Here is a 15807-nt window from a genome sequence, read left to right on the forward strand (position 1 = left end):
TTGCAATGGTGGATGGATAGAACTGGGCCTGAATATCAACGGTTTGCGTGAATATTTAATTACAGAATTGTGTCCACCCCGATCAATCAATCCAAAACCGACTTCATTCCAGTTTAGTATGTTATAAGTGTGCATACTAAACTTGACTTGATTGCACACTGTATTGTGAACTGATATTTGTTTTATGCTTATTGTGAAGGGTGATAATGGGGTATACTATACTGTAATTTTGTCATTTTTGCCAATAATTCAATGATTTTATCCTGCTTTAACCCCTGAACAAATCAAGTACATGGTGTTTTACCTTCCAATCATACCAAACAACAACTTGATGAAAAACTCCTAAAAAGCTCCTTAAAAGGGGAGATCTTAATTGATTAATTGACATAACAGAAAATATTCCCTAAGGATTGATTGTGGTTCTTTATTTTCTCCTGCACAGGTAATCACCATTCACCCCAGCGGAAAGGTGTTTGTCAATGGAATCTACTCTCAGTTACCCTTCTCCGCTGGTGAGGCCTCTCTGTTCTGTACAATAATTACACTCATGCTTCATATTCATTTTTATATGATATTATTTTTTAAACCTTCAAAAGTGGCCTAATTTACGTTTTTGAATCTGGTAAGGGCCCTCGGACAAGACAAATAGGGCAGGGACATGCTTCCCCCCATAAAACAATTTTACGGTTCAATTCAAAATCAAATTAACTCATTATGTGGCCGTCTCTTGTCACCCCCCCCCGCACCCAGCTGATATCTCCACATTCAGAGCCTCCTCATTCTACCTGGTGGTCCAGACCACCATTGGGTTACAGTTGGAAGTGCAACTACAGCCTATAATGCAGCTCTATGTCACCGTCACTGATGCATACCAGAGCAAAACCTGTGGTAAGTGTGATACACTTGAGTGCAAGATGCCCAACAGGAACAAGACAAACAAAATTGTATGTTTCATGTGAGTTGTCCGGCAGAAAAGCAAGAAGCAACCCCGTCACTGCAGAGTTGGATACTGCAATACAGAGGGGTTATTACATTTTGCTTTTTTCAACAAAACCCAGGTCTCTGCGGTAACTTCAACAAAAACCAGGCCGATGACTTCCTGAAACTCAGCGGCGTTGTGGACGCCACGGCCGCGGGCTTTGTGAACAGCTGGAGGACCCATGGCAGCTGCCCCGACATCAATAGCAACTTTGAGAACCCCTGCAGCCTCAGCCTGGACAACGGTTGGATCTTTTGAGATGTCTGGTGATTGACTAAAATGAATATGAAATGATTTTCCCCTAGCAATGATACTAACTTTTGGCCTTGTGTTATGATTGTGTTATAGAGAAGTACGCGCAGCATTGGTGTTCCCTGCTGACCGATGCCCAAGAGACGTTTGCTCCCTGCCACTCAGAGATCAGCCCGGAACCTTATAGAGATGTGAGATTTAGTACCAAACAACCACCCATGTTACTTTAAAGGGTGTTTTGGGGACCTTCCTGTTTTGTTTATCTTACCCAGATTCATAAAGAGCAGCACTTCACAGTTGACAATCACTGCTAATAATAATTGATTGAGATCAAAAAGCTAATTTCCACCCAGAAAGTAGTATTATCTTTCTATTTTATTTTTTTACAATTCATGTTTTCGTTCTGTAATCCTACTCAATCATATGAATATTCATCACGTGACATCAACTACTGAGCCACCCTTAAGTCGTTCCATCAATCACGCTGCCTTGGCCAATATTAGATATTGATGTGATCAATTGATTCAATGATCTAATGTGATTTCGATCAATTGTGTTTGGTAGCGTGAGGTTTTTAACAATTTTGTCTGCAAAATCAAACAAATCGATGGGCTAATGACTGGGTCAACGTGACAAAAAGGGTTCCTCGCTATTTGAAAGATTCAAATTAGTAATCAATGTTATTTAATTTGAATGTCAACTGTCATCTGCCGTTTCACACTTTAGTTTCAACTCAAATCTCTGAAGTGTCTTTCTCTTTCACCCTGCTACATCTGTCGGTTAGGATTAGACAAGCAGTTCAAAGTGACTTAAGTGATACTTTAATCAGCCCCCCCCCCCCCCCCCCCCCAAAACCACCCCTCCCAAAAAAACATGTTCAACCGTGTGACTTGCAAACGTTGTCACCTTCCAGCACTGCATGTATGACAGCTGCAATTGTGAGAAGAGTGAGGACTGCATGTGTGCCGCAATCTCCTCGTATGTCCACGCCTGTGCAGCGGTAGGCATCCAGCTCCACAACTGGAGAGACACTGCCTGTGGTGAGTTTGACCTGTGGTGGGCAAATTTGTGTACCAATAGGAGTGCGGTAGGAAAGCATACGGTGGTCCGACCTACGATGCATCCTGGTTTTTCAACTAAATCGTTCACTCTCAAGGCCGATAATACAAAGTTGAATGTCCTCTGGTGCGAAATGGAATACATTTGACCAAAATATTTATTGAAAAAAAAGAAAAATCTCTTGTATTGAGACTTATTTGAGGCAAAATATGTATTTCAAGGCTTAAATAAATAAACAGTCCAATACCAAACTTCACCGTGGTATTATTCGATTTTCTGTAGAAATAACACAGAACAACCTAGTATTTCTATGGTGTTACAAAAGTGTTGCTATGTGGGGTTTTTTTTACACCCTGTAAAGAACATCACAGAGAATATTATCCTAAAAAATGTTCAATATAATAATTCTTAAATTATTAATGAATTAAAATTATTAATTTGTAATAATGAGTTTATTTAGTCTTAGAAAAGTGTTTACACCACAGCATTTATTGAAATTAATTCTACTTCAAATTGATGTCCGAGAGTGCTATTAGAGGGAGTAATTGATTATGATGTAGCCCATAATTGCATTGAAAAAACTACAAAAAGTAAACAAATGGATGCCATAACTATACAAACATGTTAAAGTCATTGTTGTAGCTGTTCTATAGAATAACTACTGTGAATGCAAAATTCAAATGTTGTGTGCCCTCCCTTCCCTGCTGTACAGCCAAGTACGCCAACTCCTGTCCGCCCACAATGGTTTACAATTACAACATCACCCTGAACAGCCGCACCTGCCGCTGCCTCAGTCAGTCCCACCCTACCTGCTACCTCTCCTTCGCGCCGCTGGATGGTTGCATCTGTGCGGAGGGGATGTACCTGGACGACTCTATGAAGTGCGTGCCCTCCAGCGGCTGCCCCTGTTACGATAGAGACTTGGTGGTGCTCCCGGGACAGGTCATCAACAAGGACGGCATCATGTGGTATGTTGGTTCTAGGAGACGTCTTTTATCTGGCTTGTGCTTTAACATTTGATGTTAACGGGATGCTCTAGTTTTCTTTTTTGTTTTTAGGGGGGGAGTTCACTTCCACCTTGTCTCGGAATACCGCCAACAAAACTCGAAACTGACTGAAATGGCAACCCCACCGCACTGACATCTTGTTTTTGTTTATTTATTTATTTATTTCACTTGTCATAAAGCTGCACAACGTATTGTGCATAAATAACTCAGATTTAAAGATGTTGGAAGGTTTATGTCACAAATTTCACAGGAACTAGTCTAGTTAAATCCGCTTGCAACCTTACATTGAGCTAACACAGTTAGCATGAACTCAGTACTGAACACACAGGGAAGAAAGTGACCTTCTCAAATATACTCCCCAAAATATTAGAGTATCCCTTATATATATATATATATATATATATATATATATATATATATATATATATATATATACACACTGTATGTGTGTGTACACATGTATGTGTATACATACATACATACACACATACATACATACATACAATATGTATATCAGTGGCGGGCTGTGAATTTTACACTTAGGCCTTCAGTGGCGTCCTACCTAAATCAATCCACCTCTTAATACCATCATTATGACACCACGCTTACAGACACCATTCAAGATTCAAGAGGTGTATACGTCACATACATATAATACTTTCATACATATATGCAGTGAAAGTCAATGCAACGCGTAACGGTGATAACACACAATATGTTCTAGACTGAACACAGTAGCTACCTAAGAATTTCTACTTGACCAACTAACTGATTCCTAAAACGTAATGCAGTAAGTCGAATACTATGGAATAAAATAAAAATATATAGAATAAAATAAAATAAAATAGAACTCAAAGGGGAATGCAGGGTGGGGGTACAAAATTGATAAAGGTAATAGGCTTATGTATATGGGATAGACTTATGTATATGGGATCTTATCAGAATCAGAATCAGAAATACTTTAATAATCCCAGGGGGAAATTATTTAAACACTTATGTGTATGGGATAACAATATCAACATTCATCAATATTATTTTCATCAATATTATACAGAAACGCTGTAAAACAGGACGTTGCATCACAGACAGATATTTTATATAACAAGAATAAATGCCATTATTAAAGCAAGAAACCTAATTAACACAATTTAACAGGTTTCCTTTCACTGCAGTCAGAGCTGCGCCACATACATATATAGCAGAAGCATCAACATTAACCTGATGTGATGACAAAATGACAAAAATAAAGCTTTGAGGCCCCTTGAGTCAGTACTAAATGTAGTTTATGTGCATAGCAGAGTATGAATAAGGCCATAGGTTCCCTCTCCTTAACTTTAGCCTGCACTCCATTTAGTCCAGATGACATGACAGGTGCGCCATCGTAACTCTGTGCCACAACTTTATCCAGACATTCATTTTCCTCCAAGAAACGGACGATAAGAGCAGCAATGTCATCTGCTCGCTGGCCATTAGTAACATCTTCAAATGTTATAAAACGCTTCTTGACACCTGTGTCCGTCACATAACGCAGGACCAATGCGAACTGCGCTCATTACCCACGTCTGTTGTCTCGTCCACCATAACAGCGACAAAGGTGCTTTATTAATCTCCCTTTTTATCTCTTCTCCCATCTCTTCAGCAATAGCATACATCAGGTCATTTTCTATTTTGCCTGACGTCCCACAAAACACTTTGTTAGTGGACAGGTGATAATGTAAGTCGGTGTTGTTCTCAGCAAGAAAAGAAAGAAGCTCCAAATAGTTGCCATTATTTGTGGATCCATCGCTTTCATCATGTCCCCGAAATGAAAGTTCTTGTTTAGGGTCAAGGGTCAAGGGTACCGCTCATAGTTGGTGATTTGAAAGTGGCAGACAAATCCTTTCCCCTGCTGGGACAGGCTTGCTAGCTGTGCTGTTGGCCGACCTTTTCTTACAGCTTTTCTTGAAAAGTCCGTCTTGAAAATGGCGTTAAAATTATATCTGTGACCCAATTAATTTCTTCTCCTCCTTCAGCCGTGGTGGGTTGAAAAAACTATTAAATAACGGAAATATTTTAGCTTGTGAAAGTCGCTACGAATGCGGTTTAGCTAGTTCTTACGCTCTCTGCCCATCCAATCAAAGGACTGGAAAATGCCGATGTTATTGAACGCCTGCTAGGTGGCTCTGGTGTCGCCAACTCTAAATCTGATTGGTTAAAGTAAGCTTGGTTGCCATTGATTTTAAGTTACAAGCGCCTGCACTGACGATTCTGAAGGCCTCAAGGCAGATTTATTTGACCTGGCAACACATGATGGATGAAATATGATTGGATAAAAGCTCTAACATAAACATACACTACTGGAAGCAGCGCAAACAAGAGAAAAGCTATGAAATGAAGATAATAAACATTTGGGAATAATTAAATGAAGAGAATAGACATTTGGGAATAATTTAATACATATTCATGAAAATAAATATGTTAAAATGCAAGTCAGTGATTCTGATAGTGTTTAGGCCAGCAGAGAATCCCTTGCTGGCCCTGACGGCCCACCACTGATGTATATGTATATCATTATTTTATATAATGATGATTACTGAAGTTATTGAGGAGGGAATCCATGCCATCTCTGATGAACATCAAATCCAAGACCTGAGATTCTCTGACCAATTTGTTCAAAATGAAGCAATATCACTACTCTACAAGGGATCATACAATGTGCACTAGAAAGGAATCCAAGATTTTTGTCAATATCTTCACAGAAATATATGACATGATTTAATTGTTTAATGCATCAATATAAATTTGTTACACAATTTAGGATTTTAGTTTATTGGACATTTATCTGCTTGTTTTCATGGGCATCAATATGCAATGTTGATTGATGAGTGTGATTCTGAATTCTAGTCTGCTCATACATTTTCCCCCACCATTTACATTTTTATTCCAGCACCTGCAAGGGCGGCAAACTCAGCTGCATAGGAGAGTTTTTCCAACAGCCATGTGAGTTTGAAACAGGGCACAATGGATTTTGGCATTTGGATAAATATTCAAATTTTTTAATTTTAATTTTAATTTGGATTAAATTCCTGCCTGTATTGTGTCCCACTAGCCTGCACTGCCCCCATGGTGCTGTTGAACTGTTCCTCTGAGGGTCCCGGTGCAAAAGGGACAGAGTGCCAAAAGAGCTGTGCCACTCTGGACATGGCCTGTGTGAGTCCTTGGTAGTAGTAGTAGTAGTAGTAGTAGAATTGGAAATGGTATACTATACACATGGTGCCAAATAATGGTTCCACTCTATAAACGGTGTATGAATCACTAGAGTTAGAGAAAAAAAGTAGAGTTGACTTGAGCTAATTACCACACTAATTTAGAAATAATTTGAATACCTTTATACAATTAAAAAAAACTCAAATTATACTCAATTAGTTGCCAAGGGGGTGAGATGTTTTTTTTAAATAGATATGATTTCTTAAAATTACATTTTCAAATGAAGGAAACATGGACACGTGTCAAGATGTAATACAAATAGGAGGGAAAAAAGGGAAAAAATACATTTATACACAATTTTACATTTAACTCAAACTTCTGAATTCATCCTTCATCATAAATTATCTCTGCTGTTTATCAATCAAAAGATGACTTTTTTTTCACTTTTAGGTGAGTACAGAGTGCATTTCTGGCTGTGTGTGTCCATTCGGAACGGTATCGGAGAGTAAAGGAGGATGTGTCCAGCCGGAAGCTTGTCCCTGTGTTCACAATGGAGCCCACTACCAGCCCGGAGCTAGCATCAAGGTGGACTGCAATACCTGGTAAGACTCAAACCACTTGAACGCAAAATTTTGTGTCCCCCTGATATTAAACTGTTGAAGATATTATAGATCATACTTCATTTTCTTACTCCAAAAACCATCTTCTTTTCATTGTATTTAATTAAATACTCGTTTTAAGTATCGGCACTTCTACTATAATTTTTTTGAGTGCTCTCCCCCACCCTTGAATCCACACCTGTACATGTTTAGATCTCAGACATACAAGACATACATCACTTGGAACCTCATGCGCCTTTGTTTTTCCCTTTCAGCACCTGCAAAGACAGAAAATGGGAGTGTACCTCCAACCTGTGCAATGGGACATGCGCGGTCTACGGAGATGGACACTACATCACTTTTGATGGGAAGCGCTTCAACTTTGATGGCACCTGTGAATACATACTCACTCAAGTATGACTAGATCTTTGACTATATTTTGTTCTTGTAAAGGCACTTGCCAATGTGGCTAAGTGGTCTGACAAGATGTTTGATGAAAATTTGATAATCAATTTGAATCTGTTATTAGGACCATTGAAGAATGGACACATAACAATTTATAATGAGCTTATAGGAGTTAAAGGCCACCTCCAGCCAATTTTCACTTCCTGCTTTCCGCCTAAAGTCTTACAATTGTCACATGTTACAACATCATCGCTCCCAGTGAAAAACAAAGCAGATTGTCACCAAAACTAAGCTACTGGCTAGCGTCAATAATGGAGAGTGAAAGCGAATGCAGTGACGGCTCAAACAGAAGGCAAGGTGTAGGATTTTTTCGACTTCTCTTCATGATAGATAGATTGTGATGGGTCTGCCTAATAGTTTTTCCCACAAAAGGTCATAATCACTCAATCGCAAAGGGACTAGAGCAACTGTGAATTGAGCACTTAAACAAGCTGGTGCGCAAGCTAGCAGTGGAATTAAGTTGATGTCAATTACATAATGAGGATTAAGGTTAGGGGTTTTATCCAACTGTCCTGCGAATGTAAAGGCTTTCGAAGCCATCTCAGACTTCTCCTGCACCCTTCACCTCTGTCCAGGACTACTGTGGCAAAGGCCATGGTAACGGAACCTTCCGAGTCATCACGGAGAACGTGCCCTGCGGAACGACTGGGACCACCTGTTCCAAGTCCATCAAGATTTTCCTTGGGGTAAACACATTTACACTCCACTTTAACAAAATCTTTGCAGATCCTATGGTTTAATTACACAAGCCTTACTCACTCAAAGAGTGTTTCGGTACAACAGCTTGTATATCAATTGTTCCTGTGGCCGTACACAAGAAGATATGGTTGGACGAAGTATAAATTTAACTGCAAATGATTTATTTCCAACATATTTACAACCAGCAGAACTGCACATGTACACCGAAGGAGAGTTTCCTAGCACTGCAAGAAATGCAGTATTGGATCTCTTTACGTTGGTACCAGAAAGACGGTTGTCCATGCTGAATTTTGAATGGAGCGTTTCATTGGGGTATGCTAGCTAAATAGAGTAACTCAAGGTAGACTTACACCCAAAACACGAGTAACGACAAGAACCTTTTAATGCATACACATCTAGGGTTAAGGTGGGGAAATAAAGTAGCGTTTGCATTTACCAAAGTAAAACAACTAAAGCGATCTAAATTCGACGACAAATTCAGGCAATTTTATTGGAAAGTTGGCTCAATAGGGAACTTGGAGGCCAGCGACAGCATCAAAACAATTGTGCTGAATACAAGCGTTTCAACACTCCAGGACAAATGTGCTGCATGTGAGACGGGAGGGTAAAGTGGTAGGATGTATGCCACTTCTTATTAAATAACACCCTGTCTGATCTGAGGCCCAACACCATGTGGAGAAAATGTAACATGTAACTGGCAAAATGAAAGCATATTTATTCCAAAAGACATATTTATCACACACCGCTACATTTTAGGCCTGTTTGCCTGTATCACGCGTTGAAGCTGGAATAGCAAGAAATGGGTAAATACAAGAATGGTCTGTCATTTGGAATAGAACTAGACAGAGCCAAAATGGTCAATCCTTGAAAATTTAGCCAGACCTCAAAGAGAGTATGCATTCGAGGCGAAATTCTTAAAAAACATTTTTCTAAAATACTTCCACCAAAAACATTCAAATTTCAGAAAATCAAGAAATCCAGAGATGTTAATTGGGCAAAGCTTGACTGAAGACTTATAACAAAACAAGATTGTTTTCTCATAGTACTAGTAATTGAAGGAATTAAGCTAATGTAAAATAAATCTCATCAAAACATCTTCAGATTGAATATATACGTGTGTGTGTGTGTGTGTGTGTGTGTGTGTGTGTGTGTGTGTGTGTGTGTGTGTGTGTGTGTGTGTGTGTGTGTGTGTGTGTGTGTGTGTGTGTGTGTGTGTGTGTGTGTGTGCACCCTTGGATTGTCTTTCTTTGGCGACTTAATTTTGATTTGTTAAGTGCAATTTGAGTTTCGGTAAGCTTTAATGTTCAATTGGTTTTCTAAATTAGTGACAACTTGGAATATTTAAATGTATGCACCATTTAGGTACACTATTTAGCCAAGATATTCCCTTTTTTAATCTTTTTTAATTCCTGAGGTCAGTCAATCTCAAACCCTGACTAAATACTCAGAGGTTGAAATAAAGGTTCTGCCTGAGAAATTCAGTGATACCAGGCTCCTTTCTCATTTCAGCCATTTCTGCACTTAACTTGCAACTAATTAAAACTGCAAACAAGAAGTAGCCAGTCTGGCTTTCCTGTTAGCCCTGTGCCAAATACCACATTTAAATGACCAATTCCTGTTTGACGAGTTCTGTGAAAAGTATCTTTCTTCAAGCACTTGAGAATAAACAATGATGTCTGTTTAGTAAATACAGTGCTGGATGTTCTTCTCTTTTTGAAGTAGCTTCTTGCAAACCTACACTATCACCCAGAACAACTAGTGGAGAGTAAAGTATTTTTAATACTCTATGCAATGAGAGTTCTCTATCTATTCAAACATTTTGTTTAAGGTACGGCCTAAACTGAACAAAGTTCTAGTGCTATTTGTCCTGGGGCTGGGTTTTCTTAAGTATTGTAATTGCTCATTATTTTCAGGGTATATTTGAAGTATTCGCAATCCTTTTGTGGCCCTCTCTCAATCAGTTTTCAACAGAAAAATGCAAAAACATAAACAAGACCAAAAAAACCAACTTGAATATTTATGACGCGTTAAGACATAAAAAAACTCTTAAAACAAGTTGTTTTAAATGTGGCTCTATTTTTTGTTGATAGTTGCTCAACGTGGCATGGCAGTTTGTACTTGGCAACCTCCACAGTAGGTACCAACCAATGGTCACCCTTGTATTAACATGAAATAATTATATTTTAAGCGGTATATATTTATAATTCGCAAATATTAAACAGAGGTTATTTTGTTCTTGTGCAGCACAAGTATAACACAGAGTCAGTATAGTACAGTCGATTTTTAGATGACAATAATTATATTATCACCGGGAAAAGAGAGATAATGCATTTTCTTCTCTCTCTCAGAGTGCAGAGCTCCTTCTGGCAGAAGGGACTTACCAGATAATTTCCGGCGGACAAGAGGAAACGGCAATGTTCTATATCAGCACAATGGGCATCTACCTCGTCATCGAAGCAAATAATGGACTTAGCATCATGTGGGACCGGAAAACTAGCATTTTCATTAAGCTCAGCCCAAACTATAAGGTAAGCAAATAATACAACGGATAAGTTACACAACTGAAATGGGAAAGTTGAACAAAATTAAATTGAACGCTGTTGCACTGTTTTTTTTCCAGGGTCATGTGTGCGGTCTATGCGGCAACTATGACAGCAACGCGAATAACGATTTGACTACAAGAAGCCAAGCCGTGGTAGTTAACCCTCTGTTGTCTGGAAACAGCTGGAAGGATTCTCCCAGCTGTCCCGATGCTCATGTGACAAAGAGCCCTTGCTCCGCCAACCCCTACAGACAGCCCTGGGCCCAGAAACAATGCAGTCTCATACAGGGTCAAGTCTTCTCAGCCTGCCACTCTGTGGTGAGTTCTCCATTGACAACACCCATTTGGACTCAAATAGAATAGAATCATTTGCAGATGACCAAACTTTATGTCCTGTCTAGGTGGATCCTACTCCATACTATGAGGCTTGCGTGTTTGACTCGTGTGCATGTGACAGTGGCGGAGACTGTGAGTGTTTTTGCACTGCTGTTGCTGCGTACGCTCAGGCCTGTAACGAGGCCGGAGTCTGTATCAATTGGAGAACACCCAAGATTTGCCGTGAGTACCAAATATCTGCCTCAATCAATTACAGCGCTCTACCTCCAAGGGATCATACCATATCCAATTTGGCTGTCATAGATCTAATAATATTAAATTAATTGTCAGTGAATAATAATAACTGAATAATAATTTATAATTATTAATTGATAACCATACCAATATTCACATTAAATAAATTGCTATTGAAATTGAGGCAAGAATAATACTTTATTCTTTATTCTATTTTTACTCAGTAGCAATGGGTTAAAGGCTTTAATATGGCCAAATATACTTTTTTTTTGTCTGAACCAAAATATAAAAGCAACAAAAGCAAAGTCTGTGTTCAACTGGAGTGGCACAAACAATGACTACAGTGATTTCTTAATGGTTACTAAATCTTTCCAGAATACAACTAAAACAACATACTTACTTATTTGCATAACTTGATGTGATTTGAATGACTGATTATCTTGATAGTCAGTCGTAAATGGCAAAGGAATTTCTTTGGCGTCACAGATGTATCCCACATTAGTGCACTCATACAAGCAAGCTGCACTACAACATGCAAAGGCACATAAGAAATCCTAAAGTCGTTGTCACATGTATGATATATGTTTTGCTCTTTTCTAGCTATATTCTGTGACTACTACAATCCCCCTGGTGAATGTGAATGGCACTACAAGCCATGTGGATCCCCTTGTATGAAAACATGCCGGAACCCATCAGGGACTTGCTCCACACAGCTTCCTCCCCTAGAAGGTAAAAAAAAACCTGTTTATCGATCTAAGCTTACCAAAAGATTGCATTCAAGTCTAAACTTCGACAGTATCAGCGAGTATGAGTACTGTACTGATTGAGTACGAGTACCGGGTACTCATACGTGGGTATTTGCTCGATACAAAGTGCCAACACAAATTATTTTCATGGAAAGCTGAAATAACATTTCAATAACATTCATCAGGCCAATGATTTGCTCATACCAAGATCACTTGAACTTCGACTGAGTGGCACTGTTGTTTAACCCGGATCAGCAAAGATTTTCAATGTTAAATAATGAAGTTATCCTTCCACTTTTTTACAAATGTATTGGGTAATGACCCCATTTGGTCATGTGGATTATTTCTTTAAAACGCATCTTTCTGACGAGGCCTAGGGAACTGCCCTTTAAGCATCTGCACATATTATTACTAGATCTAGGTAGTTATGGTTAGTGTGCTGCACATTAATCCTTTGGACCAGGGATACCTGACCATGCAGACGGCTGCCCCGGTTGTATATGCGTTGAACACATTTCATGCACTCTAGGTTTGACAAAAAAGTTAGACATTCGTACATATCCTCGATAACAGTGGAATGATTTTCCATACAGGATGTATTGCTTGTGTGGGAACATTATGGTCCTCTGCAACAGATCAACCCAATCAGATAACCCCAGCCAATGCATTTCATTACATACATTTAGCAGACGCTTTTATCCAAAGCGACTTACAATTGTTCAATCACCGACGGACGCAGCCATCAGGAGCAATTAGGGGTTAAGTGTCTTGCTCAAGGACACTACAGCATGCTAGCAGGAGGAGCCTGGGATCGAACCAGCAACCTTTAGATCACTAGACCACCAGCTCTACCGCCTGAGCTACCATCCCCATTTCCCACATTCTAAGTTTGACACAGGACTAAGCGGCAGACAGATATTCTCATCTGAATCTGGGTAATATTCGAGAGACGAATTTCACAAAAATCCATTGAGATCAGGTCATCTCAATTGCCAGGCCAGTTCTTGTTACTGTAAAGGCAAAATTCTGGCTGAATTGGAGATAAAGTTGATTGCAATCCGAATGACTGGACTGAGAGTCTTCTCGGAAAGCAAAAAGTCCAAAGTATAACCTCCAGCTTCATGTCGGCGAGCATGTTTGGACAGCCAGTAAATATTAAATTGATGTGGATGACGGTAAACATGTCAGAACATCATAAAAAAGCATCGAAGAGTATTCTTTTAAGCGAAAGCAAACAACTTCTTAGTATTTCTGAACAGTTTGTCTTGTTTTTATTAGGTTGTTATCCCAAATGCCCTCCTGCCCAGCCATACTTTGATGAGGACAACATGAAGTGTACTACAAAGGAACAATGTGGCTGCTTTGACAAACAAAAAGGCCATTTTAACAATGGTGACAAAGTGCCAACGACAAGAAACTGCTATAGATGGTAGGCCACTACAGAGAACAAACCACTTTGAATGTTACCATGCTGCTTTTTCAAAAGATGAAAACTGAAAATTAAAATTATTAGAATTAAAATGAATTAAAAAATGCCCTGTTACTTGTCTCTTCAAGCACTTGCACGTCCATGGCTATCCAGTGCAACTATGATGTCCAAGGTAAGAAAATCTTTTGACAAACCCCCCCAAAAAACTCTTTGTTGTTAATATTCATCATTCTAGTTCAAATATGCTAATATCATTCCTTTCATTTAACAGCTTGTACTTGCACATACAATGGGAAGGTATATTCTGTTGGGCAAACTATCTACAACACAACAGATGGGCTTGGTAATTGCATCACCGCTGTATGTTGGAAAAATGGTACCATTGACAGGAAGATACATCCATGCCCAAAGACCACACCAAAAACATCTATTTCGACAACAACAACCAGACTCATCACAAGCACCTTTGTCTTTTTACCTACCACCCCAGGTATTTGCTATTTTGGCATTGCTTAGTAGAGTAACTCACCCAGAGTACACAGTAAGATTTAACTGAGACTGTTCATTTGTGTCGACAGAGCCGGTCACATGCAGTCCATGTAAGTGGTCACCCTGGTTTGACACAAGCTTCCCTACACTTGGAACACCAGGAGGAGACTCAGAAACATATGATAAGATTCGAGCAGCAGGACACTCAATATGTGATAAACCAAGTCAAATCCAATGCAGAGCTGAGAAGTTCCCAAATGTGACTATTGACAAGGTGGGACAGGTGGTTCAGTGTGACATAGCCAAGGGACTTACATGTAGAAACCAAGAGCAAGTGGGACCACTAGCTCTTTGTTTCAACTACCAGGTCAGAGTTATTTGCTGTGATTATGATGCTTGTCCAACAACACCAGCTCCAACCACACCAACAAAGCCACCAACGCCAAAACCAACTACACATAAAACAACATCACTCATTACTACCCCAAAGCTCTGCACCTCATGTGACTGGTCACCCTGGATAAGTGTGGACTATCCTCAGTTTGGTCCTGGAGGCGGAGATAATGAAACAATCAAGAAAATTATCCAGAAAGGCTATGACATCTGCCAGAAGCCAGTGGAAGTTGATTGCCAGGCTGTCCATTTTCCTGGTGTTCCACTGTCTTCCTTGGGGCAACACGTAGTATGTAACAAAAACCTTGGATTCATTTGTCAGAACAAAGACCAATTTCCCCCAATATGTTATGACTATGAGATAAAGGTAAAGTGCTGCAAGACAGTAGATTGTAATACAACACCAAAACCATATTTCACTGCCACAACAAAATTACCTACAATGATTCCAGAAACCATTCTTACCACGACTAAGCCAACAACAACAAAACCATCACCCCGCCCAACTACAGCAAGTACACCTCCTGCTACAACACCAACTACGACAACCACTCCCACTACTACAACAACGACCCCAACAACAACCCAAACAACACATGCTACTACAACATCAACAACTACAAATATGACAACAACGCCAACTACAACCACCCCTCCTACGACTACTACTACTACTACTACGACTACTACTACTACTACTACTACGACTACCCCACCAACAACTACAACCACACCAACAACAACCAAACCTACTACTACAACACCATCGACCATAACAAGCCCAGTAACTCCAACTTGCTCTGGTGCAATGTCTTGTGAGTGGTCTGAATGGATCAATTTAGGCAAACCCACATCTGGCCCTAATGGTGGAGAAAATGAATCCATCCACAAGGTCATTGCTGCTGGTTATCACATCTGCTCAGCTCCAGAAGAGGTTCAGTGCAGAGCTGTTTTCTATCCAGGCCTTTCTATACAGCAACTTGGACAGACTATAACCTGCAATGCAAATGTTGGACTCATCTGCCAAAATAATATGCAGAGTTCTAAGCAAGACTGTTTGGATTACGAGATCAAAGTGAGATGTTGTCAATGTCTCGGTCAAACAACACCTGCTACTCACACTTCTACCATAACTACTACATCATCACCAACAACTACAACTGTGACGACAACACCACCTACAACCACCACTCCCACTACTACTACAACTACTACTACTACTACTCCCCCACCAACAACTACAACCACACCAACAACAACCAAACCTACTACTACAACACCATCTACCACAACAAGCCCAGTTACTCCAACTTGCCATGGTGAAATGTCTTGTGAGTGGTCTGAATGGATCAATTTAGGCAAACCCACATCTGGCCCTAATGGTGGAGAAAA

At 39.7% G+C, this 15807-nt stretch overlaps 1 protein-coding gene across 1 annotated transcript in view; it reads left to right on the forward strand.

Annotated features, from left to right (window-relative positions):
• The window catches only part of LOC307227916 (mucin-5B-like), a gene marked incomplete at both ends in the record, with an annotated part of 39585 nt that overhangs the window by 6897 nt on the left and 16881 nt on the right, over positions 1–15807 (forward strand). Inside the window, 17 exons of the mRNA XM_079997356.1 lie at positions 443–512; positions 751–888; positions 1059–1223; positions 1328–1422; positions 2145–2271; positions 3003–3258; positions 6224–6276; positions 6386–6486; positions 6934–7085; positions 7358–7496; positions 8123–8233; positions 10595–10774; positions 10867–11106; positions 11190–11346; positions 11959–12087; positions 13383–13496; positions 14891–15051. Of these exons, the coding sequence (XP_079853482.1) occupies positions 443–512; positions 751–888; positions 1059–1223; positions 1328–1422; positions 2145–2271; positions 3003–3258; positions 6224–6276; positions 6386–6486; positions 6934–7085; positions 7358–7496; positions 8123–8233; positions 10595–10774; positions 10867–11106; positions 11190–11346; positions 11959–12087; positions 13383–13496; positions 14891–15051 (2388 nt within the window). The remainder of the gene's footprint in view (positions 1–442; positions 513–750; positions 889–1058; positions 1224–1327; positions 1423–2144; positions 2272–3002; positions 3259–6223; positions 6277–6385; positions 6487–6933; positions 7086–7357; positions 7497–8122; positions 8234–10594; positions 10775–10866; positions 11107–11189; positions 11347–11958; positions 12088–13382; positions 13497–14890; positions 15052–15807) is intronic.

The sequence above is a fragment of the Zeus faber genome (genome assembly GCF_960531495.2).
Source record: "Zeus faber genome assembly, chromosome: 3".
Lineage (NCBI taxonomy): Eukaryota > Metazoa > Chordata > Actinopteri > Zeiformes > Zeidae > Zeus > Zeus faber.